General features: G+C 44.7%; 3 protein-coding genes and 1 non-coding gene across 8 annotated transcripts in view; 1 reads left to right on the top strand and 3 right to left on the bottom strand.

The window, feature by feature from the left end:
• Positions 1-3,492, bottom strand: part of DPY19L4 (dpy-19 like 4) — a 62,115-nt gene extending 58,623 nt beyond the window's left edge. The window contains exon 1 of the mRNA XM_055303399.1: positions 3,397-3,492. Within this exon, the coding sequence (XP_055159374.1) occupies positions 3,397-3,412 (16 nt within the window). The 5' untranslated portion in view covers positions 3,413-3,492. The remainder of the gene's footprint in view (positions 1-3,396) is intronic.
• A 7,288-nt stretch (positions 3,493-10,780) lies between these two features.
• Positions 10,781-10,969, bottom strand: LOC129495828 (U2 spliceosomal RNA). The gene has a single exon (XR_008661624.1). It is a non-coding gene; the product is annotated as a U2 spliceosomal RNA (small nuclear RNA).
• A 1,498-nt stretch (positions 10,970-12,467) lies between these two features.
• LOC129495683 (40S ribosomal protein S2-like) lies at positions 12,468-13,065 on the top strand. The gene is given in 2 exon segments (XM_055303355.1): positions 12,468-12,780; positions 12,783-13,065. Coding segments are annotated over 2 exon segments (555 nt in total). The 3' UTR covers positions 13,025-13,065.
• Positions 13,066-14,174: 1,109 nt separating this feature from the next.
• ESRP1 (epithelial splicing regulatory protein 1) overlaps positions 14,175-26,986 on the bottom strand; it is a 54,966-nt gene continuing 42,154 nt past the window's right edge. For 3 of the 5 annotated variants that reach the window (XM_055303318.1, XM_055303315.1, XM_055303316.1), the window contains 2 exons: positions 24,576-24,685; positions 14,175-15,706 (listed from right to left, as the gene is read on the bottom strand). In XM_055303318.1, coding sequence (XP_055159293.1) covers positions 24,595-24,685 — 91 coding nt within the window. In that variant the 3' untranslated portion in view covers positions 14,175-15,706; positions 24,576-24,594. The remainder of the gene's footprint in view (positions 15,707-24,575; positions 24,686-26,986) is intronic. The other 2 variants (XM_055303317.1, XM_055303319.1) reach the window with 1 other exon arrangement.

Genomic DNA, 26,986 nt, shown 5'->3' with positions numbered 1-26,986 from the left:
GATAAAAAATGGAACCCAGGAGTGCCTGTGTGCTCAGTCAGTTAAGCATCTACCTTTGGCTGGGGTCATGATCCCGGGATCCTGGGCAGAGTCCCGCATCAGGCTCCCCACTCAGTAGGGAGTCTGCTTCTTCCTGTCTGTCCCTCACTCCTTCTCATGCACACTCTCTCTCAAATAAATACATAAAATCTTAAAAAAAAAAAAAAAAAAGTAAAGCAGAAAGTATCTCCAAACCAGTAAACTAAATTCTAAACGAAACAAAAATTTACTATATTCAACCTAACTACTTTTCTTCCTAGAGGTATCTTTTTCTTTTTTAAGTAGGCTTCTGCACCTAGCATGGAGCCCAACACTGGGCTCTATCCCATGACCCTGAGATCACAACACAAAACAAAACCAAGAACTGGACGCTCAACTGACTGTGCCACCTAAAGGCCCCAGATTTTCAGTATTTTTGCACACAAATCTGGGTCAATTGATACATATTACTGTATTTCTTTTTCATGATGGCTTTTAAATTTTCCTCTGCTGTGAGATAAAGCAAAATTTAAAAGCACCCAACAAAAATGAGGATTTAGGGGCACATGCACCTCAATGATTATAGCAGCAATGTCCAAAATAACCAAAATATAGAAAGAGGCCAGATGTCTATTGACAGATGAATGGATAAAGACGACGTGGCGTATATATACAATAGAGTATTATTCAACTATAATGAAAGATGATGAAATCATCTCAGAAAGGATGAAATCTTGCCATTTGCAATGACGTGGATGGCACATGCTGGCCATGGAGTCTAGTTTTAAATAAATAAATAAATAGATAGATAGTTTTAAATAAATAAATAAATAGATAATAATTTTTTTTCTTTACCTGTCACCGAGAAACAAAACTAACTAGATCCAGATTTCACCTAATTTTCTTTATACTGATCTCATAACTTCATAATTGAAATGCAAAACCAGGAATCTCTCGGTGGAAAAGCAGCAAAGGCCAAAGCAATGAATGATTTAGATTAACTCTGATAGGGAACGCTCTAGGATAGAATTTAAGTTTCTTCTTCCTCTTACATCTTTAGCATTGTTAAGAAAAAGTCAAACTAAATGAAAATGATAACACAGACACAAAAATAACCCACTATTTCAGGCTCTGGTCTAGTGGTCTCCACATGAGATAGTTAGCAGAGCTACAAATAGGCCTGCAAATGTCCATCCAGACTACGTAACAGCAATTTCTAAATGAAGTGTTAATACTGCTGTACTCAAAGCTGCCACTTCTTTCTTTGCTCTAACATTTCTTTCAGGAAATACCAATGTGAACAACCTGACCCTCTACCGCATCAAGGAAGACATTTTTTTGCCAGAGGAGATTCTTAAAAAATCATTCACCCGGAGTTAATAGTGGGACAACGAAATACATCCAAGTGAATGTGAAGATAAGCAAAAAAGATATAGGGAACATCTAGATACAAGTAAAGCAGACCACAGAGTTTCATTTTTAAAAAGATTTTTTTATTTATCTGAGGGGGAGAGAGAGAATATGGATGATGGGGAGGGGCAAAGGGAGAGAGAGAAGTGGGCTCCCGTTCAGCCGGGAGCATGGTGCAGGGCTTGATCCCAGGACCCAGAGATCATGACCTGAGCTGAAGGCACTCAACTGACGGAGCCACCCAGGAGGTCCCCATTTACTCTAATTTTAATACAATACGTATCTTGAAAACAATTTGTAGAGTGCCAAATAAATGTAAAGCACTCAGAATGCCTAACACGTAGACATATTTGCCATAAATATTACAAGAATTATTATGATAAATAAAATACAAATACTCATTTATTGTTGACTGCTGTATCCCCAGCACCTAACACAGTAGGCACTCAAATGTTTATGGAACTAAAAAATTGTTGAATGGGGGGACCTGGGTGGCTCAGCGGTTGAGCATCTGCCTTCAGCCCAGGGCGTGACCCCGGGGTCCTGGGATCGAGTCCTGCGTGGGGGCCCCTGCCTGGAGCCTGTTTCTCCCTCTGCCTGTGTCTCTGCCTCTCTCAGGTATAAATAAAATCTTTTAAAAAATGAATAAACAAACAAACAAACACCTACCGGAACCAATGATAACAAATGGAATTACATTCGTCCTTACAAAATACAAATAGCCTTGATTTCGAAGTTGTTTTTAGGTAGAGAGCCCTAAATTTAGAACAGCGCTAGTACTCTGGTAATTCAAGAAAGAGGCGGTGGATACGAAGCCAGTGTGAGCAGCGGGACAGGGCGGCGAGCCGAAGAACAGAGAACAATTTCTTAAAAATTGTTTCCCGCTGGATTCTTGCCATTCGGTCCTCGCACTCCCGGTTCAGGTTATAGCTTCATCCTCACGGAGGTCGCCTGCACAGGTGCACTCCAGAAGGTGCACGGTAGGTTTCCCCCCAGGACACAAATTTCTTTTTAAAAGACTTTATCTATTTATTCCTGAGACCCAGAGAGAGGCAGACCCAGGCAGAGGGAGGAGCAGGCCCCGCGGGGAGCCCGACGCGGGACTCGATCCCGGGACCGGGGCTCACCCTGGGCCGAGGCGGCCGCCCCACCGCCCAGCCCCGGGCCCCAGGACGCAAAGGGCCGCGCAGCCGCCACGTGCACCCGCCCCCGAGGCTGGCGCGGGCGGGACGGTACCTCGCCCCGGACGCTCCCTGCAACACCGGCCCCGGGCAGGTGCGACCCTCGGGCTCCCCGTTTCTCTCTCGTACGCATCATTTTCCTTTGAAAAACAGTAATGACGGAGGGGATCCACTTTGTTAGCGGCGGCCCTGGGGGTCCCGGCCAGCTCCTGCAGCCCCCGCTGCGCCCAACCCCTCCCATGCCCCCCACCCGTCGGCCCGCGGCCCCCCGGGAACCCGCCTCCCTGCTGCCCGCCCGAGCCCCGACCCCGACGCCGACCGCGACCCCCACAGCCCCGGGGGCGGACGGGGGCCCCACCCGCTCCTGCACGCACCTGCGCAGGGCGCCCGCGGGAGGGGCCTGGGTCCCGCGCCAGCACGGCCCGCAGCCGCTCCTCTCACCCCGGCTAGGCCCCCTCCCCCTGCACCCCTCCCCCTGCACCCCTCTTCCTCTCCAACCTCCTCCCCGCCGCACTCCCTCCCCCATCCCTCTCCATCCCCCTCCATCCCCCTCCCCCCCCCTCCCCGCCCCCCAGCTTTCGCTCTTCCGACCCGCTTCCCAACTTTAAGCTCCACCTCTGCTTCCCGCGCAGGCGGACGAAACTCGGGGCACCGGCTGGGCTCCCGCACGTCGCCTCCCCGCCCCCTCGCCCCCCCGCCCGCCCGCAGCCCGCCCCCCGGCCCCCCCGCCCCTCCTCCCCGAGACTTCGGGCGACGATGGTTGGCGCGGGGACCCCGGGGCCGTCACCTTCTTCCTCCGCCATCGTCTCCGCGGAGGCCCGGGCTGCCCCTCCGGGTCCCGCGCCGCCGAACCCCTCCGCGGCCCCAGGACCGCTCCGGCCGCCGCGCCCACACTTCCTGACCCGCCCCCCCGGTGTCGCCGCCAACCGCGTCCCGCCGCGGGCCCGGGAACCAGGGAGCCGGGAGCGGAGGACGCCCGGAGCGTATTGCGGGCGCACCCAGGCCTGCGCGCGCAGGAAGACGGCCCGACGCGCGCTGGCACCGCCCACGGCCGACGCGCCCGGAGCCCCGCCCCGCCCCTCCCTCCGGACCTCCCGCCTTAAGCCCCGCCCTCCTGGCCTCACGATGCCCCGCCCCCTGGCCTCCCGCCTTAAGCCCCGCCCTCCTGGCTTCCCGACGCCACGCCCCCGCCACGCCCCCTGGCCTCCCGCCTTGCGACCCGCCCCCTGGCCTCCCGACGCCCCGCCCCCAGGGTCCCGCCCCCTGGCCTCCCGGCGCCCCGCCCGACGCCCCGCCCCCTGGCCTCCCGGCGCCCCGCCCGACGCCCCGCCCCCTGGCCTCCCGGCGCCCCGCCCGACGCCCCGGCCCGGGAAGGGGAAGGTGGGATCCCCGCGGCCCTCGCGGCTTGTGTGGCTCCCGCCAGGCGGAGAACCCGTCGGATTCCTGCCCCAGGTCCGACCCCGCCCGCGCGCCCTTGCACCGCAGGCTGAGCTCAGCCAGGCGCCCGGGTTCCGAGCCACTTGGTCCTTACAGGAGAGAAGCTTCTAGGTGGAATCGAGGGCTTTTAACGCCCCGCAGAGCTTAAATACACTTGCATTTCGTGATAGTCTTTAAAGAAACAGGGCCGCCCGGGGGGCTCAGCGGAGGAGCGGCTGCCCTCGGCCCAGGCCGTGACCCCGGGGTCCTGGGTTCGAGTCCCGCGTCGGGCCTGCTTCTCCCTCCGCCTGGGTCTCTGCCTCTCTCTGTGTGTCTCATGAATAAATAGATAAAATCTTTAAAAAAGAAAAAAAGAGAACCATTAATACTAGGGTCGATGCGGGGGTGGGGGGGAACAGGATGCATTTAGATACTCACAGCGGGGGGAGCATAGTTTTAGCTTGTTATATGCCCTGGCTCGTATTGCATCTGGGCATTCTCCAACAAACACCAGGAACTTTTCCCCAACAATATTCAGAAGTAGACTTAGGAAGTGACAAAATGCTCGTTTTAGAGCATGGGGGGAAAAAAAGCACTAGGACTCATTGAAGTCCTGGGGTAATTATGGACGTCCCATTCGGAGCAGGCGGCAGGATTCCCCTCATAGCGCCCTTGTCGAGTTAGGATAGTTTGAGAGAAGCTATGGCTTTTCAGAGTCGGGCAAAAAACAGTTTCAGGGACTCTTTTTATGCATTGGGTTGCCTGTAAATAGGCCTTGCCCGGACACAGCACTGGACCAGGAGTTAGAAACTCGGTGGAGAATGCTTTATTATTTCAGCAGGACTGATTTTTCAAAGGAACGATGGAATGTACATACCATGAAGGAAAAGAATGCTTACTACATTCAAAAGCAGTTTTATTAGCATGTTTGGTGGCATAAAAGACATCCTTAAAAATATTTAAAATCAAGGATGTGAAAGCACATTTGACACATATACAATGTACAAATATTCTAAAATATATAAATAACTACAAATTAAGACGTGAAAGACAACAGGCAACTCAGTGCATAGGAACCTGGTTGAAGTGTAAGAACGCGAATCACAGAAGTGCAAGTTAAAACAACTTACGCACATCACACTTCTACCCAGCAGGTTTGCAAAACATTGAGAGTCTGAAAAGAAAAATCAATGAGGATGTGTGTGCATTACATGTCAGTGCTGTGCAAAAAACCGTTCCAGGAACGCTTTCCATGCCTCTGGTTGCCTGTATATATGTCTTGCCCGGAAGCAACACTGGACCAGGATTTAGAATCACGGCAGAGGCTGCCCATAGACCCGAAAAGACAGGGATCAAAGCAGAGAGAACAGAACGTGTGGACTTGAAACCACAGGGTGGGGGAGGGCATGGTCATGGGCAAGAGATACCAGAGTGTCCGCCTTATCAGATGACCCTTCCTGCGACAGCTACACCTCCCTGGAGAACAGCACGTGGCCACGGAGGCCCGTTGTTTTCCAAGAGTCTTGGGGTGATGGCCATTCCTCCTACAGTTCCCTCATGATCCCCTGCAGGTGACGGACTTACCTGCAAATGTGCCTGCTCTGAACAGCAGCGGGCACAGAGGGAAAACAGCCTCTTAAACAGAAATGGAATCATGAAAGAAGAAAGATCATTATTCAGTCTTGAGTTAGGAATCAGTGGAATCCTGGGCAGCCCGACGTTGGGGGGGGGGGGCAGCGGTTTAGCACTGCCTTCGGCCCAGGGCCTGGTCCTGAAGTCCTGGGATCGAATCCCCAATTGGACTCCCTGCATGGAGTCTGCTCCTCCCTCTGCCTGTGTCTCTGCCTCTCTCTGTCTGTGTCTCTCATGAATGAATAAATGCAATCTTTAAAAAAAAAAAAAAAAAAAAAGGAATCAGTGGAATCCTGACTGCGTTCCCCATTGTTCTTCCCTGAACTGTGAGACTTCCACATAAGGAAACTGACAATGGAATGTTCTATTTCCCCCCAATCTCTCATTTTGCTCTGAGAGAAATAGGCTTTTTCCCCCCAAAATATACATGTAATCTGAAAAGATAGAACCCTAAGTGCTCAAGATGTTGCCTTGCAGCAGACATCATACCTGAGTTTTCAGCAGCTCAATCCATGATTCTCTAATACCAGCTGCTTCCAGATGGCAGTGGGCACAGGCAGGGGACGCATGGCCCAAAGATCACTTCTGGTGATAACTTGATTATCTTCTTACCTTTGCAATCATGCCCTGCTAGTTTCCAGTCCAAAGTCTGAAGGGTCATTTCATTGCCTTTTGCCTCACCTTGACCAATCCTAAAGGCCTATCGCTGTCTCAAGTGGTCTTTTATTTGCAATATGCTCTCGAAGAACAGTATGATTTTCTGCCAACTTTGGAAGTTTCAGGATCCCTTCTGTACGCAATGGATATTTTTAGGGAGTGATATAAAATGCTCTTTGTTTTAAGAAGTTAAATCATGGAAATGGAGCTTAGGAGGTTATTGCAGTACACTGGGTAAGGAACAAAGACTCGGAATAAGGTCATGGAAATAAAAATGTTCAAAGAGAATGGACTCAGAGAATGCCGGAGATAAAATCTACAGCACCTGATGACAAATTGGACGTGATACGTGATGAGTTGAAGATGATTCCTGAGGTTTCTATTTTGAAATTAATCATGTAGTTTTTATATGCCAAGTATAGTGTGCTGCCAAGATGTGAGAAGAACATAAAATAGAAACCCCTGGGGACTTACCTGCTTGAAACCAACAAAATGCAGGCAAAGTCTATTTCAAAAACATTCTTTTATCAAATGCTTCAACTTGGGGCACCTGGGTGGCTCAGATGGTTAAGCGTCTGCCTTTGACTCAGGTCTTGATCCCAGAGTCCCAGGATGGAGCCCCGCATCCGGCTCCCTGCTCATCAGGGAGTCAGCTTCTCCTTCTCCCTCTCCCCCTCCCCTGTGCTCCTGCTTCCTCTCTCTCTCTCTTTCTCTCTCTCGAATAAATAAAATCTTTAAAATTAATTAAAAAAAATATGGGGATCCCTGGGTGGCTCAGCGGTTTAGCTCCTGCCATTGGCCCAGGGCGCGATCCTGGAGTCCCGGGATGAGTCCCACGTCCGGCTCCCGGCGTGGAGCCTGCTTCTCCCTCTGCCTGTGTCTCTGCCTCTCTCTATGTCTATCATAAATAAATAAATAAATCTTTTAAAAAAATAAAAAATAAAATTAATTCAAAAAATCAAAAGAAAAACCAAATGCTTCATCTTATTAGTAGTAACAGAACAGAATTAGTAAATCCTTGCATCAGTTCAGTTTTTCTTCTATTAAAGATATGGAATTTGTTTTATCGTTATTATGTAATAAAGCCTTAATGATCTACTGGTTAGCAGCATATTTACATTATTCTCAAACACCATCTCCTTTGTGAAGTCTGAACCAAATGTGATCAATTCAGATTTGAAAACATGTAACACCCTCACCACCGTTATATTCAGGCTTGTGTTGTGGTCATGTTTGATCCCCATACTTTCAACTCTCTGAAAACACATTGTAGACAAATATTTTGGAGATTGACTTAAAAGTTGATGATGATGTAGGTGTGACTTAGAAGACCAACATAAATTGTGTATTCGGCACTATCGATGAGAACTACCCCTTGGTTTGAAGCTATTCTGTTCACTAGTTCTGATTGTGATTTTAGATAAATGAGGGTTTTTCTTCCCTGTACCTTGTCTTTAGAAAGGGGATGAAGGGTGATACTGTCAGTTGCTCCTGCGGTTGTTTCTCAAGCGCCTCACGCCTCACTTCGTCCTCCTTGTTTGAAGCTGTGCTTCCCAGCCTCCTGAATACCTTCTCCCTGTGGTCACTCCTCACAAGGATGTGCTGTCCTTTTCCACTGACAGGCATATAAGCAGAGTCGAACTATGAAATGTATAATCCTCCCAATTATATATAATAATGTGTGTTCTCCGTAGGGGCGCCTGGGTGGCTCAGTGGGTTAAGCACCTGCCTTTGGCTCAGGTCACGATCCGGGGTCCTGGGATCGAGCCCTGTGTCCCTTGGGCTCTCTGCTCAGTGGGGAGTCTGCTTCTCCCTCTCCTGTCCCTCTGCCCTTCCCCTGCTTGTGCTCCTTCTCTCTCTCAAATAAAATCTTTTTTATTTCTTTTTAAAAGATTTTGTTTATTCATGAGAGACACAGAGAGAGGCAGAGACACAGGCAGAGGGAGAAGCAGACTCCCTGCAGGGGATCCCCAGGACCCCAGGATCATGCCCTGAGCTGAAGGCTGATGCTCAGCCGCTGAGTGACCCAGGAACCCCAAATAAAATCTTTTTTAAAAATGTGTGTTCTATTTATATGCTTTAATTGGACATATTAGGTATCTTAGGACATAGGCGTTGAGGTTTTTCTAGAGTTAAAACTCCTCTAGGAAGAGATTTTTGACCAAACTGGTCATATGAAGCAATACTCATTAATAAAAGTGAAACAGGGGGATCCCTGGATAGCTCAGCGGTTTAGTGCCTGCCTTCGGCCCAGGGTGTGGTCCTGGAGTCCGGGATCGAGTCCCACATCAGGCTCCCTGCATGGAGCCTGCTTCTCCCTCTGCCTGGGTCTCTGCCTCTCTGCCTCTCTCTCTCTGTGTCTCTCATGAATAAATAAATAAAATCTTAAAAAAAAATAAATAATAAATAAATAAAAGTGAAACAAAAAAATAAAAAATAAATAAAAGTGAAACTTTTTGGTACTTAGTGGTCTCTTATTGAAAATTTCTCAGCAAAGCTTCTATTTTAGTAGACATAGTTTGCTGACTTTGTACCAAGATTCTTTCCTCCCTTCTTTCAGATAGTAAGCCCTCAAAATAGTTGTGAAATTGAATTGATTTGAATTATATTAGAGTTGCCAGATAAAATACGGAACGCTTTAGTATAACTATGTCCCATGTAATATTGGGCCATATTTAATACTAAAAATTATGTTATTTGTCTGAAATTCCCATTTAATTGAGCATTTAGCTTTTTTCTTCAGTTTGGCCTGGTGTTTTGTTTTTGCTAACTGTGGCAGCTCTATTTATATGGATGGAGACTGCCCCCTGAAAGCCACCTAGCATTGATTGCCTTCAGGGTTCTTTTTTTTTTTTTTTAAGATTTTATTTATTTATTCATGAGAGACACAGAGAGAGGCAGAGACACAGGCAGAGGGAGAAGCAGGCTCCCTGCGGGGAGCCCGATGTGGGACTCGATCCCAGGACCCTGTGGTCACAACCTGAACTGAAGGCAGATGCTCCACCCCTGAGTCACCCAGGTGTCCCACCTTCAGGCTTTCTGGGAACATGTCATTAACAGATTAAATTCTTTCATATGCTAGAGGGAAGGTAGTGAGATACCAGGTGCTCTTGGAACACCTCAACTGCACTAACTCGGAAGAAGAATCTGTCATTTCTAGAGCCCCAGCATATCAAGCTGTTTCTGCTGTTTCAGCAGGCTGTGAAGCGCTCAGGCCGGACCTGGCTTGGCCTTGAGCACTCCTGGAGCTAACGCTGCATTACTGCTCCGCCGGGGCAGATGACGTAGCAGGCATATCTAGACCTGCCCTTGTTGAGAACTAATCACACTTCCAAATTATAGGTATCTTAAAACCAAAAGAGCATAATGATTTGGGGAGGGAAATTGTTTTCCACCAAAATCATGACTCAGCAACATAACAGTTTATGTGTAATAGGCGAATTGGAATAACATTTATTTTTTTAAATACCATAAAAAGTCCATCAATTATGACATGATTTAAATATAATGTTTTCTTTAAGATTTTATTTAGTTGAGGGACTACTGGGTGGCTCAGTGGTTGAGCATCTGCCTTTGGCCCAGGAATAAATCAATTCCTCTCAGGAATAAATAAATAACATCTTTAAAATATATATATTTTATTTAGTTGAGAGAGCACAAGTAGGTGGAGGGGGAGAGGGAGAAAGAATCCCCGCTGAGCTGGGAGCCGACGTGGGCTCCACCCCAGGACACTGGGGTCATGACTTGAGCCTAAGGCAGACACTGAACCACCCAGGAGTTTAGAGATAAATTTTAAAAATCTTTCTGGAATCTTAGATAAACCCTGGGGCTGAGAATAGGACCCCGAGGAGCCAGTAGCACTGCATGTCCAGCAGGCGGCAGAAGCAGCCAAAATCATCAAGTTTAGGTGCATTTTATACCAAACTGTCTCTCTTTGGATGTGGACTTCAATATAAAAAGCATCTCACAAATAACCGGATTGATATATTTTAACATTTTAAATGATGCTAAAGAAAAACAGGTTTTGCTATTTAGTAACATTTAAATTTATAAACACTTTTTTTTAATTTGAGGAAATTTATAAATGTTCTTAAAGCTGTATAGAATTACCTTTTTTATTATTATTATTTTTTAGAATCCCATTTGTTTTCACCTTTGGGAATGAACATAAACTTGTTCATTCAGGGCCGCCTGGGGGGCTCAGTGTGGTTAAGCATCTGCCTTGGGCCCAGGGCGTGACCCCAGTGTCCCGGGATCGAGTCCCATGTCGGGCTCCCTGCGTGGAGCCTGCTTCTTCCTCTGCCTGGGTCTCTGCCTCTCTCTTTGTCTCTCGTGAATAAATAAATAAATCTTTAAATTAAAAAAATTAAAAATTTAAAAAAGGAAGGGAAGAGCGAATCACAAGGGAGGCTACAAGAACAAGCTGAGAATTTCACATTTTTTTCTTTTTCCCACTGTTGTCCCGGAGGAGGTGCGCTGTTCCTGGATACCTGTAAGAGCAGGACGGTGCCCGGAGTGGACACAGCAAACTCCTATTCCATCTCCCTGCTCCAAAAACCCATTTAATATATTGTCCTTGGAGAGAAGACGTATCAGATATTAAACTGATGGAACACATACGACACTTGATCTTAGCCAAAAGGCTGAGAAGCGATACGCATTTCAAGTTTTTTTTTTATTTGACTTATCTCTGCACCCAATGCGGGGCTCAAACTCACGACCCTAAGATCAAGAGTTGCACACTCCACCGACTGAGCCAGCCAGGAGGCCCTATGTTAATTGTTTAAATGTCCTTTTTGCTGTTGAATTCTACTACCATCCAGGTTTAGGTTATAAAACACCGGCTCAGGGCAGCCCGGGTGGCTCATCCGTTTAGCGCTGTCTTCAGCTCAGGGCGTGATCCTGATGACCCGGATCAAGTCCCACATTGGGCTCCCTGCATGGAGCCTGCTTCTCCCTCTGCCTCTCTCAATCTCCCTCTCTCTGTGTCTCTCATGAATAAATAAATAAAATCTTTTAAAAATCTAAAAAAAATAAGACACTGGCTCAGATTCAAGTGTGTAACCAGAAGTTTTGTTACCCATTTACCTGCATTCACTCCTCGAACAGCAACAACGTGCAGCTACTGAATCATTCAGGTGGTGACTTAGTGGCAGGCTGGCGATAAAGTAGAAAGGCCAAAGGAGCACCGTGAAGCCCTGCCCTGCGACACCGTGTGTGCTGTCCTAGGAGGAGGAACAAGTGGGAGTGTAACCACATCAACTGTCTCCAAACCTTACTGTTCCAACGCAATGACTCCCAGCTTGGTTTTTGGCTCTAAATATCCCTCCACATTCCACCAAATGGAAACATGCTGAACTACACTGAAAGAAGGACAAAAGTTAGGTCTAAACTCGGGGCCAGTCAAGCAGTTTGCTTCTGAACCTTTCCTTCCCACTAGGCCCACGCTTTGGGATCTTGGCTCTCACGGTGTCTCTCCACACCAAGGAAGCAGGACCAAGGTAGAAAACCAGTTCTCTCCCCAAGGCACCCACTTAGTGCTCTTGCTCTCGAGGTTCATCCTGATTGCCTTCCGGTCTTGAGAGTTTAGGTCATCTCCTGTCTAGTCTTGGTCCCCCTGGATCAGCACAGAGACTATAGCACGAACAGATCAGATTCAGCCTTGAACCGAAGACACCCAAAAACAGATGATTTCCAGCGGTTCAGTTGTTTTTTTTTTTTTTTAATTTTTTTTTCGGTTCAGTGATTTTTAAGATTTTATCTATTTGAGAGAGAGCATGAGCCAGGGCAGAGGGAGCAGGGGGGAAGGGGAAGCAGACTGCCCTGCTGAGCGCACAGCCTGACCCGGGGCTCCAAGGACCCCAGGACCCCTAAGGACCAAGATCACAACCTGAACCTAAGCGAGACACTTAACCAACTGTGCCACCCAGGGGCCCCACCAGTTCAGTTCGGTTCTTCTACTACTAGGGTAGCCCAATTTTTAACTTGGAGATTGTTTATTCCTTAATCTCTACACCCAACGTGAGGCTTGAACTCACGACCCTGAGATCGAGAGTCCCATGTGCTTCCAACTGAGTACTGGCCTGCAGCCGCCAGGCGCCCCATTTTAAACTTGACCCAAAGGATTTGTTCCAAAATAACACAACGGGGAAAATGGAAAGGGACGTGAGGCAAGATGGGCGGAACCAGCGGACCAGGTTCAAGGCATTTGTTGCCATCGGAGATTACAACGGACACGTGGGTCTGGGCGTCAAGTGCTCCAAGGAGGTAGCCACTGCCATCCGTGGGGCCATCATCCTGGCCAAGCTTTCCATCGTCCCCGTGCAACGAGGCTACTGGGGGAACAAGATCGACAAGCCCCACACTGTCCCATGCAAGGTGACTGGTCGCTGTGGTTCTGTGCTGGTGCGTCTCATCCCTGCCCCCAGAGGCACTAGCATTGTCTCCGCCCCTGTGCCCAAGAAGCTACAATGATGGCTGGTATGGACGACTGCTACACTTGGGCCAGGGGCTGCACTGCCACCCTGGGGAACTTGGCCAAGGCTACTTTTGATGCCATCTCCAAGACCTACAGCTATCTCACCCCTGATCTCTGTAAAGAGACTGTGTTCACCAAGTCTCCCTATCAGGAATTCACTGACCATCTTGTAAAGACCCACACCAGAGTCTCCGTGCAGAGGACCCAGGCTCCAGCTGTGGCTACTACATAGTTTTATACAAGAAAAATAAAAGTGAATTAAAGCTTGTAAAAAAAAAATGTGTACACGTGTGCTTTGTAAGGGAGGTAAATGGAACAATGAGCTTAGCACAGACAACTCTTTGGTACAGGGATGGGAATAGGGGCGCCTGGGTGGCTCAGGGGTTGGCGTCTGCCTCCGGCCCAGGTCGTGATCCTGCAGGGAGCCTGCTTCTTCCTCTGCCTGGGTCTCCCATGAATAAATAAAATCTTTTAAAAAAGGGGGGGGGGACTGGACGATGTTAAATGCCTGCAGAGACGAGGAAGGTGGTCAGAGCTGCACCCTTGTGGAGGATGGCAGAGACGCAGTGAGGTCAGGGGCCAGGGGCATGGGCGAGGCAGGGCTGAGCACCCTTCCCGGGTGGCCGCCACTTCGCATCCCGCAAGGGGCCAGAAAGGGGCCGGACAGACGGAAATGCAGGCTTACTTCCCGCCGGGGGGTCATGGTCTCGAGTGGGAGTGATGCACTCGGGCCTGCAACAAGCTGGTGCGGGCCGGGTTATGCCAACACACCGGCTCCCAAGCAGCAGAGCTCGGGCAAGACCTAACCGGGGCCCTGAAGACCGGCGAGAATTCGGATTTGAGAAGATTGCAGGACTCAGAGCCCGCAAGGAGCACGGGGAGCCCCGGGAGCCCCGGGTGGAACTCGGAGGCAAGGCGCTAGGTCTTGCTAGCTTTACGGGGCTTATGCGGGTTTTTACGTGGTCAAACGGGGCACCAGTGATACACTGCAAGGGCAAAATAGTTTCTGTAACAGCTAAACATTTCAAGATCAAAGTTTCAATGATTTATGCTTTAAAGGTGCTTGTTAGAACTGTATCTGGGGGGCGCCCGGGGGACTCGGTGGTTGAGCGTCTGCCTTCGGCTCAGGCCATGATCCCAGGGTCCTGGGATCGAGTCCCGCGTCGGGCTCCTCTGCCTAGGTCTCTGCCTCTCTCACGAATAAATAAAATCTTAAGAAAAAGAACTGTATGTGGAGTGCATTTATCCTTGATGGCTTTTACAAATCCTTATGGCAAACGGGAAAAAAAACAAAACAAAAGCTTACCACCTTGGAAAAAGACGGCTTACCCCTACCCTTCCTCCATGACCCTAACTCTTGCAGTAATAAGCACGAACACACATTTTGAGATTAAACAGGCAGGTTTTTATTATCAAATGTAACAATTCTACAAAAACTCAATGGTATTGTGGTTAGGTATTACTTCCTATCTTAAAGTCCTTCAGAGGTTTGGGCAGACAGCATCTTAAAGCATCCGGTATAAACAACTCTTTTTCCGATCTTAAGTGCCAGTTGTCACCAATCTTCACACAAAATGGTTTTCTATTTTTTTTTTTTTCCTGCTGCAGTTAAAGGGCCATTGCTGGTCAGGTGAAGAGGGAACGCTTGGCTCTCCATTCAAGATGTTAATCAAAGTAATGCAAAGTAAATAAAAATAGCAGCCACATAAATCTGCAGGGCATTGCATCCAAACGCTAAGGACAACAGGAGGAACTTAAGAAACGCATGTACACTTAATCAGATCCTATTTTCCTCTTTGGAGTTACGCGAGGCAGCAGTACTAGCTAGCTAGTGTCTAATATTGCACTTTTGTAGCTAAACACATAGTGCTAAACACTGACAGCATCAATAGCTGCTCTAACCGCTTCAGTGTTTACCTCTCAGTCCAGCATGCTGACTATAATCCTATGCTTTTAAAAGTTTTAATTATTTGACAGTTAAGGCATTAGAGAGAAAGGTTTAAGGCTCTATCTTAATATATACAAGCATTCACTTCAGTTAGTATATTGCTTTCTAGAATACACTGTTCAAATAGTCTCATTTTACGATATTAAAAACTATGGGATTTCTCTTAAAGTCCAAACCATCAGTAATGGGAAAAGTACAATATAAAATAACACATACGAAGCCACAATGTTCCGTTACGGTTTAAACTAGAAATGACTAACTACACATAGCTGCTTCATTTTTGGTTTCGCATTTTGGCCCCTAGTTCGTTCTTATTTACAAACTGGTACGTGCTGAAGAAAAAGATGCGACTTTTAAGCTATGAATGTTTGGTGGTGGGTGCGCAACATCTTCTGATTTATCCCAAGATGTGTTAAAAGTCAAGTTTCATTGGCTTAACTGCAAGACATCATGAGGGCCAAGGCAGTGGGAAAATAATCGTTTTATTTCTTTTCTTAAGTTTGTGACTTAAAGATCCCAAGACCTTATTCTTGAATGACTTAGGAAGAGGGCACGCTTGTGCAGAAGACCGGGAGATGGAGGATGAACAATGGAAACACACGAAGGAAGCTTCCACGACAGAGTTCCTCATGGAGATGGTAGACGCTAATATTTTTTTTTGTCCAAGACTTAAAACTTAGGAAACACTCATGATGCCACGTTAGCTGGAAGTAATGGCGTCACCCGATTTCAAATTCACATTTTAAATGCCTATTTGCAACCAGCAAGGAGCCAGGCATGCTGCTTGCTACAAGGATTTGGCTTCACTGGCTCAAATTTTTTACTCTACCCAAAGATAGGGCAAAAGCCCACTGTCCAATCATGTTTGCTGAAAATACTGCAGCCTGAGTGTAGACAAACTTCCCCTGACGTTGCTAGAAGTTGTCGCATCTGACGGTTTCGGGATCACCACACATCTTTCAAACACTGGGGAAAAAAAAACAAAAAAAACCAAAAAACAAATGGAAATATTAGTCTCTAAATTTTTCAATTATTGGCAGCTATAAAAAAATGATTTTGAATTACAAAAGGTCTAAAAAGCCTTAAGGTGGTCCAAATTTTTATTTTACACGGACATAGCTGGCATTTCCACAATTCCCCATCCTTCGTATTTCCACGTGTGATAACGTGGATGTTTTCACCTTCACTCAGCTCCTCTGTGCAGAGACCATTTTACGTCTATTCATACACAGACATTCCTCGGTCTGGGTCCCCACGTTACCACAGCATTCTTTCGACAGCAGAGGCTCGATACCATTATTAAAACCATTAAGACCATTTTTAAAAACTACATTCTAGGGATCCCTGGGTGGTGCAGCGGTTTAGCGCCTGCCTTTGGCCCAGGGCGCGATCCTGGAGACCCGGGATCAAATCCCACGTCGGGCTCCCGGTGCATGGAGCCTGCTTCTCCCTCTGCCTGTGTCTCTGCCTCTCTCTCTCTCACTGTGTGCCTATCATAAATAAATAAAAATTAAAAAAAAATTTAAAAACTACATTCTAGTAGAAAAAATTTCAAATAATGTGAAACAAAAATATTTGAATAAGAAGCCCCGGGGCATGGCGTTATAGGAAACAAGAACTCTGTATGTCAGTGACTAGCTAGTTAACAACCTTCCTGTGGATTAATTCATTTATCCGCACAACTACCCTATTGGATTACCATGTTATCCCCATTATACAGATGGGGAAATGGAGGCCCAGAGCGATTAAATCACTAATCAGCAGGTCCAGGATGTGAATGCAGATTGGCTCTATTATGCTATTTCACTTACACACCACACAAAAACTTCTTTAAAGTGAAAACTTTAACTGGGTATATCGTGCATACTTTCACACATCGATGGGAAACAGGACTGCAGATAGAAACGAGAACAGTTCTTCAGAGTTCAGACCTGTTCGTATGGCCAGTTTGATATTGTAGCCAAGGTTAGATTTCCTTTAATAAGAAATTCAAAAATTGATACAAATTTAGAATCAGGTATTTAAAAAAACAGAAATATTTGTTAGAATTCATCCTTAAAATGTGGTTTACAGGGATGCTTGAGTGGCTCAGTGGTTGAGTGTCTACCTTTGGCTCAGGGCATGACCCCAGGGTCCTAGGATCAAGTTCCACATTGGGCTCCCTGTGAGGAGCCTGTTTATCCCTCTGCCTGTGTCTCTGTCTCTCTCTCTGTCTCTAATAAATAAATATATTTTTTAAAATGTGGTTTACAAAGTGATATTTTAGTGCTCAGTGTAAAACACGATACATCGAAAGCTTCTCCTTGGATACCAAATACAAATAAAATTTCTATCAATGGCCTAGCAATACAACTGTCTAAGATCTACTGTATCCTACTTTTGGCAAGAACACTTGGATTTTCCTTAAATGACATGTGTCCCATCATCCATCCTCAAGCCCATAACACGGCAACTTTACAACGGAGCCCAACAATGACACACACGACCAATCAGAGCGCTGTATGTCTCTGGCAATGGTGTTTTCTGAAATGGACTTAAGGCCAGGCCAGTGAAGCTCAGTTCCTGGCTTGCATCTGGACTTAAATTGGACTCCCAGGAATCCAAGTGTTGCTGGGAGTACGTCATGGATAGAGGTTGGCCAAGAGTAAGCCCTTGGATTCAGGCAAGTCCGTCAACCCTGGGTCTGTCATCAGTTAATAAATTAAAACTTCCTCATTCCCAGCTCATATTATTGTTATTCTAGTAAGAAACCAACTTACTTGCTGAAAATTATACCTTCATATTGTGAAAATGTAGAAAAGTCTGAAAAGAAACTAGAAGTCTAACCTTCTCAAGCCTGCTTTTCAATCCCAGTAGTATCTAATGCAATTTTAGTATTTAGCAATGAAACTGTAGACTCTAAGCTGCTAGCAAAAGACAAAATCCCCAACTGCCCCCCTCAACAACAAAAACCTCCAAAACAAACAAAAAAACTAAAGTTTCCTATTCTCCTTTAGGCGCAGAAAAGTGGACAGTAAAACAGGAAACTATTATGCAAAGACAATTTTGAGTTACAACTGCAAATGTTCACAAATCTGTCTTTCCTTTCCAGTGAAATCTGTTTTTAAAAATGTTTTATTTTGCATACTGTCATCGAAAGTACCATGTACAAAAAAATCTTTAATAAAGATTTTATTTATTTATCACACACACACACACACACACACACACACACAGGCAGAGGCACAGGCAGAGGGAAAAGCAGGCTCCCTGCGGGGATCCCTATGCGGGACTCAATCCCAGGACCCCAGGATCACCCCCTGGGCCAAAGGCAGGCGCTCAACCACTGAGCCATCCAGGCGTCCCCAAAGAAATCTTTTAAGATATTTGGGTTTTGGGGTACCTGGGTGGCTCGGTCAGCTACATGTTCAACTCTTGATTTTGGCTCAGGTCATGATCTCAGCATGAGAGTCTGCTTCTCCATTTGCCCCCCCCCCCCATGCTCTCTAAAAATAAATAAATCTTAAAAAAAAAAAAAACACCCAGATTTCACGAATTGGTGTTAAGCCCTGTGGCATGAAGCTAACCCCTCACAAAAAGCCTACAGTTCTGATTAGTTCTAATATTTTATTTCCTTATAGTAATTCTGAAATCTCTTTTCTGAAAAATTTAAGTCTTTTGTGAGATTTCTTTGTTAGGACAAAGGAATAGTTTCTTCTTCCTCATATGTAAGATAAAATAAAACCCATAACTCAGATTCCTTAAAGAAAATTTGTTTGATAGCCTTTTTGTTACTTAAATCAACAATAAGCATTCACTTAGCTATTGTTGCCCAATATTATAAATACTAGTTGGAAGAGAAAGAGAAAAATCCTGTCTACTTTTGAAAGCTTCTTTATCCAAAAGATACATTGGATATTTTGGCCAGAAACTAAAATGAGTCACTATACTGATCCCCGCCCCCCAAAAAAAAATTATATATTACAAAAGACAGATCATTTTCATCCACAAAGCCATCTAAACGATACACTGAAGAGGCCAGGTATGGAAGATACCCTCCCTCCAAACAAGAGCGACATAGTTTTTGTTTGTTGGGTCTTGTTTTGTCTTTCCACAAAACCCAACTGTTGTGGAAATAACCAGGCTTAACAGATTGTAAGAGCCTCCAAAAATACCTAGTACAGACAAAAGTTTTCACAAAAAAGCAAAGGAAACTGTCAGCACTTCATCTTGGACTTCCCAGCCTCCAGGACTGTGAGAACTTGAAGGTTGTGGTTCCATCCAATCCATGGAATTTGTGAAGGCAGCCCAAATGGACCAAGATATTCACTCAGCAAATTATCAAGATTAAGATTACCGCCAGTAATGTCACGTGGGTGTAATAACCCAAATACCACGTGAGGGGATATTTGGGATACCATCACCTCTATGGTATTAGCCTTTCGTAATTATTCTTTTATTATAGTACATGAATTATATATTTGTTACATAAATATTATTCTATTATTTTCTATTATTCTTACCCCATGACCCTGGTATAGCCACAAGAAAAATATCAAACAAATCCAAACTGAAGGAGCACCCACAAAATACCTCGAGAGCGGAATACCTCAACATTGTCAAGGTCATGACAAACAACTAACCAAGAAACTAACTCAGACTAGAGAACGCTACGGAGACAGGCCAGGTAGCTGCAACAGGGAACAGAAAAAGGACATTAATGGAAAAATTGGTAGAAATCTGAATAATGTCTGGAACTTCACAGTCACAAGCACTGCTCCTGTAATGATGATGGTGATCACAGCAACAAAATAGTTATCTGTCTACCTATAGGACTTTACAGTTTGCCAGACTTGTTTACACATTAATCCACCGGATTCTTACCCCCTAGCAAGGTTGGGTCACATGCGAAGAAGTGATGCTCACGTGCATCTTACAGAGCAGGGAAGCAGCGCCTCTAAACGCTCATCTCCCATGTAAGCAAAATATGGTCATACGCAAGCATCTGCTGACAAATTTAAATTTGTGAGCTGGCCCTGGCCCCCGGACACACTGGGAGTGTCAGCTTGGAGACCAGGGCGGGGGTGGGGGGCGCCGGGGCACCCACAAGTGTGGCCTCTGGAGGAGCCGCTCCCCCCCAGCCAACCCCCAACCCTCCTTCCCCAGGGGCTTCTCCAGGAGCCAGTGAGCCGCCCTTGGGGGCCTTTCAGGACAAAAAAGACACAGCCCAGTAGTTCTTGGGGTCGGCAGCAAAGATCGGACAAAGCTACGCGGGAAGGTGGAGCAGTGGAACTTCTCCACCTGAGCTGCTCGTGGGCTTCACCACTGTTCCCGACGCTGTGACAGCAACCACGTTGTTCTTTTTTTTTTTTTTTTTTTAAAGATTTTATTTATTCATGAGAGAGAGAGAGAGAGGCAGAGACACAGGCACAGGGAGAAGCAGACTCCACCCAGGGAGCCTGATGTGGGATTCGATCCCGGGACTCCAGGATCAGGCCCCAGGCCGAAGGCAGGTGCTAAACCTCTGAGCCACCCAGGGATTCCTGTTCTTTCAAGACATTTTTATTGTTACCAGGTTCCTGTGGCTGCTGTAACAAATGACGGCAATTTCGCGGCGCCCCGGTGGCTCATGCTGCGGTTGAGCCTCTGACTAGGGATCGCGGCTCAGGTAACGATCCCAGGGGTGGGAGACTGAGCCCCGCACAGGCTCCCTGCTCAGCACGGAGTCTGCCTTAGATCCTCTCCCTCCCCGCCTCAACTTGCAACCACAAGTGCGCTTTCTCACTCTCTCTAAAATAAGTAAATCTTTTTTTTTTTTAATAAAGACTTTATTTACTTATTCATGAGAGACACAGAGACACAGGCAGAGGGAGAAGCAGGCTCCCTGTGGGAAGCCCGATGCAGGACTTGATCCCAGGACCCTGGGGTCATGCCCTGGGCCAAAGGCAGATGCTCAGCCACTGAGCCCCCCAGGCGCCCCAATAAATAAGTCTTTTAAAAAAATTACTGCAATTGGGTGGCTTGAAACAATTCTGGCAGCCAGAAGTCAGAAATCAAGGCGTCAGCCAGGCTGCACACCCTCCAGAGGCTCTTGGGGAAAATTCATCGCCTCTTTCAGCTTCTGAGGGCTTCAGGTGCCCCCTGACTTTCCTTTGCATCATTCCAATCTCTGCCTCCAGAGATGCACTGTCTCCTCTTCTCTATTTGCCTGTTCTCCTTCTGCTTCTATGCACTAAGGGCCCACCCAGAGAATCCAGGACAAACCCCTCCTCCCAAGATCCTTAATTTACATTTTGGGCCGGATAATAGTCACAGGTTCCAGGGATTGAGACATCTATTTGGGGGATATTTGAGTGGCTCAGCGGTTGAGCATCTGCCTTTGGCTCAGGTCGTGATCCTGGGGTCCCGGGATTGAGTCCCCCATCGGGCTCCCCACAAGAAGCCTGCTTCTCCCTCTGTGTTCTCTGCTTCTGTGTCTTTCATGAATAAATATCTTAAAAACACACACACACACATTATTTGGGACCACCATTCAGTCCACTACAAGTACTGACTCTGCATGTTCTTATTTGCTCAATTAAAAAAAAAAAAAAAGAGTACCAAGTCTGAAATGAGAAGTGATGGATCTTTCGGTCCACTTGGTCATAAGCTACGTGACTCTGAACGTTATCCAGCCTCCTGGGTTTCACGTCCTCATCTGTCAGATGGAGCATGGGGTACTTGCCCCGATGCCTCACAGTGCTATGATGAGGCCCAAGGAGCACTGGACGCATAAAACTGCTTAGAGAGCACAGGGCACTCTATTGGTATAACAGATGACTGGTGATGACACATCTGATTATTAATACATAGTCACACTATAAGGTTAAGGGGAGAGAAACTAGGTCCAAACTGCATGAGGGCATACAAAAAAAAGAGGCTGAAAGAAATATTCGTTGTGGTTATATCTGGAGGGCGGAATTTTTAGAGACTTCTTGGTATCTGTCTATATGTTCCAAATTTTTAAAAATGAGCATGCAATACTTTTGTGATCCTTACCTCCCAGGGTTACTGAGATCATTAAATGAGGTAACTTATTACTTATGCCAAGTGTTTCACATAGTAATTCATGTGAATTTTTTAAAATTCTCAACATAAAAGCAGATTAAAATTAGAATAAAATGCAAAAATCTGGATTTTAACAGGGCATCTGATTTGCTATTCTATCATAACCCCAAGCAAGATAGAATCAAAGGTGAGTAATAGTTATAGTCAATTTAGGATATTCTTTTTTTTTAATTATAAAGATTTTATTTATTTGACAGAGAGCGAGAGTACAAGCAGGGGGAATAGCAGAGAGAAAAGTGAAAAGCAGGCTCCCTTCTGGGAGGTGGGATGGGGCCTGATCACAGGACCCCCAAATCATGACCTGAGCTGAAGGCAGATTCTTAACCAATGGAGCCACCTAGGCATCCCAGATATTTCTAATGTAATAGCAAAAAGTTTCACTTCTAGCCATTTCTTATTCAATATATTCATTTTACTACGTAGGTAGTATGCTTATCAAATCCATTAAACAGCATTAAGAGTTAAATAAAGAACATTTCATGGTAGGGACGCCTGGGTGGCTCAGCAGTTGGGCGACTGCCGTTGGCTCAGGGTGTGATCCTGGGTCTGGGGATGGAGTCCCACATCAGGCTCCCTGCATGGAGCCTGCTTCTACCTCTGCCTGTGTCTCTGCCTCTCTCTCTAATAAACAAAACAGAAAACCAAAAAACATTTTAAATGACAAAGTATGTACCAAAAAGAGTATCAAAAAGACTGGAATAGGGATGCCTGGGTGGCTCAGTCAGTTAAGCAGCTGCCTTCAGCTCAGATCATAATCTCAGGGTCCTGGGATCGAGCTCCACATCTGGCTCCCTGCTCAGCGGGGAGTCTGCTTCTCCCTCTGCACTCCCCCCCTCTTGTTTTCTCTTGAATAAATAAAATCTTAAAACAAAAGGCCAAAATAATGTGCTCCCATCATTGTGAGCTAACCTAGAAAATAGTCCTCCGCCCACTGCAAAGTATGTGGGCATGATGTTCTCTGGTACCCAAGAGATCTTGAAACCTCACAGAAAATCACAGAGAATCATCACCTCCATTCCAGAACTGGGGTTTCTAAAACTTCTAAAGGAGAGTCTAAGATCTCAATTGTCATTTCTCAAGAACAACATTATACTACTGGGAACCACATTTTCCAATTTAGAATCCATATAGTTAAGGTCCATAGGATCCTCAGCCATGAAAATGATAACATTAAAAATGGTATGCCAGGAAACCAATTTCAGCAAGCCCAATCATAAAAAATAAAGAAATTAATAAGCCATACCAATTCCTGAACATGTCCCTCTAATACCTTCTCTCAAGCAGTCTCACACAGAAAGCCAATATCCTTTAAGAAAAGGTTATCAATGAAAAAAGTATTTTCTTTTATTTTTCTTTTTTTTTTTTTAATTTATTTATTTATTCAGAGAGAGAGAGAGAAAGGTGGAGACACAGGCAGAGGGAGAAGCAGGCTCCATGCAGGAAGCCCGACGCAGGACTCGATCCCTGGTCTCCAGGATCACACCCCAGGCTGTAGGAGGCGCTAAACCGCTGTGCCACTGGGGCGGCCAGAAAACACTATTTTCAAAAACAATCAGGGATCCCTTTCTTCTAGATTTAGACAATGAACCTTAAAAATATTATGCTAAGGGAAATAAGCTAATCATGAAAAGACAAATAGTATGTTATTTCATTTACGAGGTACTAAGAATAGTCAAATACATAGAAACAGGAAGTAGAAAGGTAGTTGCCAAGGGCTGAGGGAAGAGGGAAATGAGATTCAGGTTGAGAAGATGGAGCTAACTGGTGGTAATGGTTACATGATAATGTGAATGCACTCAATGCCACTGAACTATACACTGAAAAATGGTTAATTATATGCTATGTATACTTACTTAAAAAAAGAAAAAAGGGAAAAAGTACACCCAACTCAATAGAATTACCGTAGGACACAGTGACTCCACCCCTAGATGCATACCCAAGATAATTAAAAACAGGTACTCAAATATTTGTACGTAAGTATTCATATCAGCACTTGCTATTATAACAGCAAGAAAGTAGACACAAACTCAAACATATATCAGTAGAGAAATGAACAAAATGCGGTATTAGCCATACAATGGAATATTATTCAGCCACAAAAAGGAATGAAATACTATTACATGCCATAACAAGGATCAACCTCAAAAATGTGTCAAGTGAAAAACAGCCAGACACAAAAGAGTCAATATCATAGGATTCCACTTATATGAAATATAGAGTACAGGCAAATCCATGCAGACAGGAAGCACATTGGTTGCCAGTGTCCACGGGGAAGGAAAATAGGGAGATACTACATTATGGGCGAGGGGTCTCCTTTTGGGGAGATGAAGATATTTTGGAACTATATAGAGATGGTGGTTGCACATGTTGTGAATACACTAAATGGCAGGAATTGTAGACTTAAAATTATGGATTTTATGTTACGTGATTTTTATCACAGTTTAAAAAAAAAAAAAAGGCATACCCAGTCTGCATTCCACATGAAAAACAGCAAATAAATTTCCAAATGGAAAAGTTTTCCCTTAGCTCAAAATAGCGTATAATTAATATTCATAAATGTTGCTTTGATACTCTATCCTTGGATGACACGCTAAATTCCAGTCTCCCATTTCTTCCAGGATTTCTGACACTCCTACATCATACCTGATAAAAAGGGAAACTTCTCACCCAATTTATTAAAAAAAAAAATTCAGATTCGTGATTTCTATTTGGCCCTTTTTGATTTAGCTTTCACATCATAGTGCCTTACCTTCTTTTCTGAGGATGGTCTAACTGCTGGGGCCCTTAAATACAAACCCATTCTTTGGGTAGAGTCCTGGCCTGGTCATTTGTGTGTACAAGTCCATCATCGGCTGCATACTAAAATGCAAGTTAGAACAAACAGGATCAAAAGATGGACAAACTGCCACTATGGATGATAATTAGTATTTCAACTGAATAGATCTACCAACAGTATCATACTCTACTTAGACTATAGGAAACAGGTTAAAACTCTGGTATGAGCCACATACGTAACCACTCATCCCAAGTCGCCATGTCCAACTTAACATGTCTAAATACCATAAAACTTCCTTTTAAGAAAGGAGTTAGATTGAACACAGGGATAAGAAAAGAATAACGTAACACAATAAACACAAAAACTTTCAGATCTTGCTAACAGTACAGTTTCCAGGATACCACAGGGGTGACTAGATAGAAAATAGCTGAGTACCAACGATTTGCAAGGTATTGCTCAATAAGGCTAGCATCTGCAAACAACTCTGTGAACTTTAAATATTAGATGCTACTTGTAATATCAGCCTAATTGTCTCAGAAGGACAGTAAGCAAAAATATCAGCAGTGAAAGGCCCAAAGGGTTACTGATTGAAGTCAGTATTTTGAAAAGAAACAAAAACTACCACTACTGAAAATGCAAAACCATTAACAGTAAAGGGTAAAGCAAACAGCAAATAGAGTTAAAGGAATTATGTAAGGATTTGGAGAGTCTAGGCTAAGAGGCCTATAGATACAAGTTTATTTTCATGACCAGAATGACATTCTGACCAGATATCTTCACAGTAGCTTGTCTTCTTATATTCAGTCCTCATTCTATAAATCTCATTTATCAAAATGGGCCCAACCTGGGCACTTTAACTTTACAAAATTACAGAATTTTTCTTATATATATATATTTTAAAAATAATAATTTCCATACTCAATGTGGGGCTCAAACTCACCACCCTGAGATCAAGAGTCATATGGTCTTCCAACTGAGCCAACCAGGTGCCCCTACAAAATTAGATTTGAAAGCAGAACCCACTTCCTTCATTTTGTTTTGGCCGTCAGAATTCTTCCCTTTGGTAAGTCCTTGCCTGTTCTGGCTTTATATCCCCTCCCCAAGTATGAAGTATAGAAAAAAATAATTGAAATACAAGGAATTTTGCTAAGGGTAGGAGAAACATACATCCAAAAATTGTATTTAAATATAAGGTTTATAGAAAATGACATATGCCATTATTACCTCAAGATATTTTTAAAGGCAGAATCAAACTATCAAGAGATTTCATTCATGCAACCAATTATTACCACATATTTGCTTAATTGTTTGAATATATTACATAACCATATAATCATAAATAACCAGAAATCAAACGGAAACTTATTAAACAAACAAAAAAAATCAAGAAAAATGCTTGTAAATAAAGACAAACACAGAATACACTTAAGAGAACAGTTTTGTTTAAGTCATCCTTCACTGATTCGGTCTTATGGTAAAGCTACACCTGAACAATCTGAAATCCTATAGCTAGTGGCTATTTCCAAAATAGCGGAGTACTTAAAAAAAAAAAAAAAAAAAAAAGACAACACAGACTCCCAAAGACAGAAAATAAGAGCCTTTACCTAAGAAAGATACAAAAGATTTTGGTTGCATGCCCTGGAAGTGCCTTAAAGCTCAAATTACTGAAGACACTGAATAATTTGATATACTTAATTGGGTGAGGTTCCTATGTAATCTTTTTTTTCCTTTTTTAAAGTAGGCTTTATGGCCAACATGGTGCTTGAACTCACAACCCTGAGAACAAGAGTTGCTTGGTCCACTGACTGAGCTAGCCAAGCACCACAGGCTCCTACGTAATCCTAATTTGTTGATCCAGTTCATAAACTCTAAGCACTTGAGCAATGAAGGCCAAGTGCCTTGGGATGAAATAATTTTGCACAATCTTCTTAGTTCTGATTATACCAGATAACTCTAACCTTCAATGATTCCCAAGAAGCTACTAGAAGATAAACTGCTACAAACTTAAGTTATCTGATCTCAACTCTGAAGCATGTCAATCTTTTAGCAATAAATCTAGAAATTGCTTTGTTTCTAGTAAAATAAATACCCACAAAAGCCAGTCACCGAATTCCTCATGACAGCAATTTTATTTAATGTCATGATTAATTTATGCATACGACCACTTAGTTCTATTCAGTGTGGAGGTAAAAGTTGGCCAGTCAAAACAAAAAAGAAAATTACTTCAGCTGACTCCTAAAACCTAAAACTGCCTGTAACTTTCTAGAATTGGAAAACATTGGGAGAAAATATAAACTCCAATGTTAATCTTGGTCACATTAAGCAGTCTCTTCAGTAGCCTTCAGTAATATGCTCCTTTCATAATCTCATGAATCTCATATGAA

Source organism: Nyctereutes procyonoides, unplaced genomic scaffold (assembly GCF_905146905.1).
Source record: "Nyctereutes procyonoides isolate TBG_1078 unplaced genomic scaffold, NYPRO_anot_genome, whole genome shotgun sequence".
In the NCBI taxonomy this organism is placed as follows: domain Eukaryota; kingdom Metazoa; phylum Chordata; class Mammalia; order Carnivora; family Canidae; genus Nyctereutes; species Nyctereutes procyonoides.
This window is presented reverse-complemented; position numbering and strand designations above follow the sequence as displayed.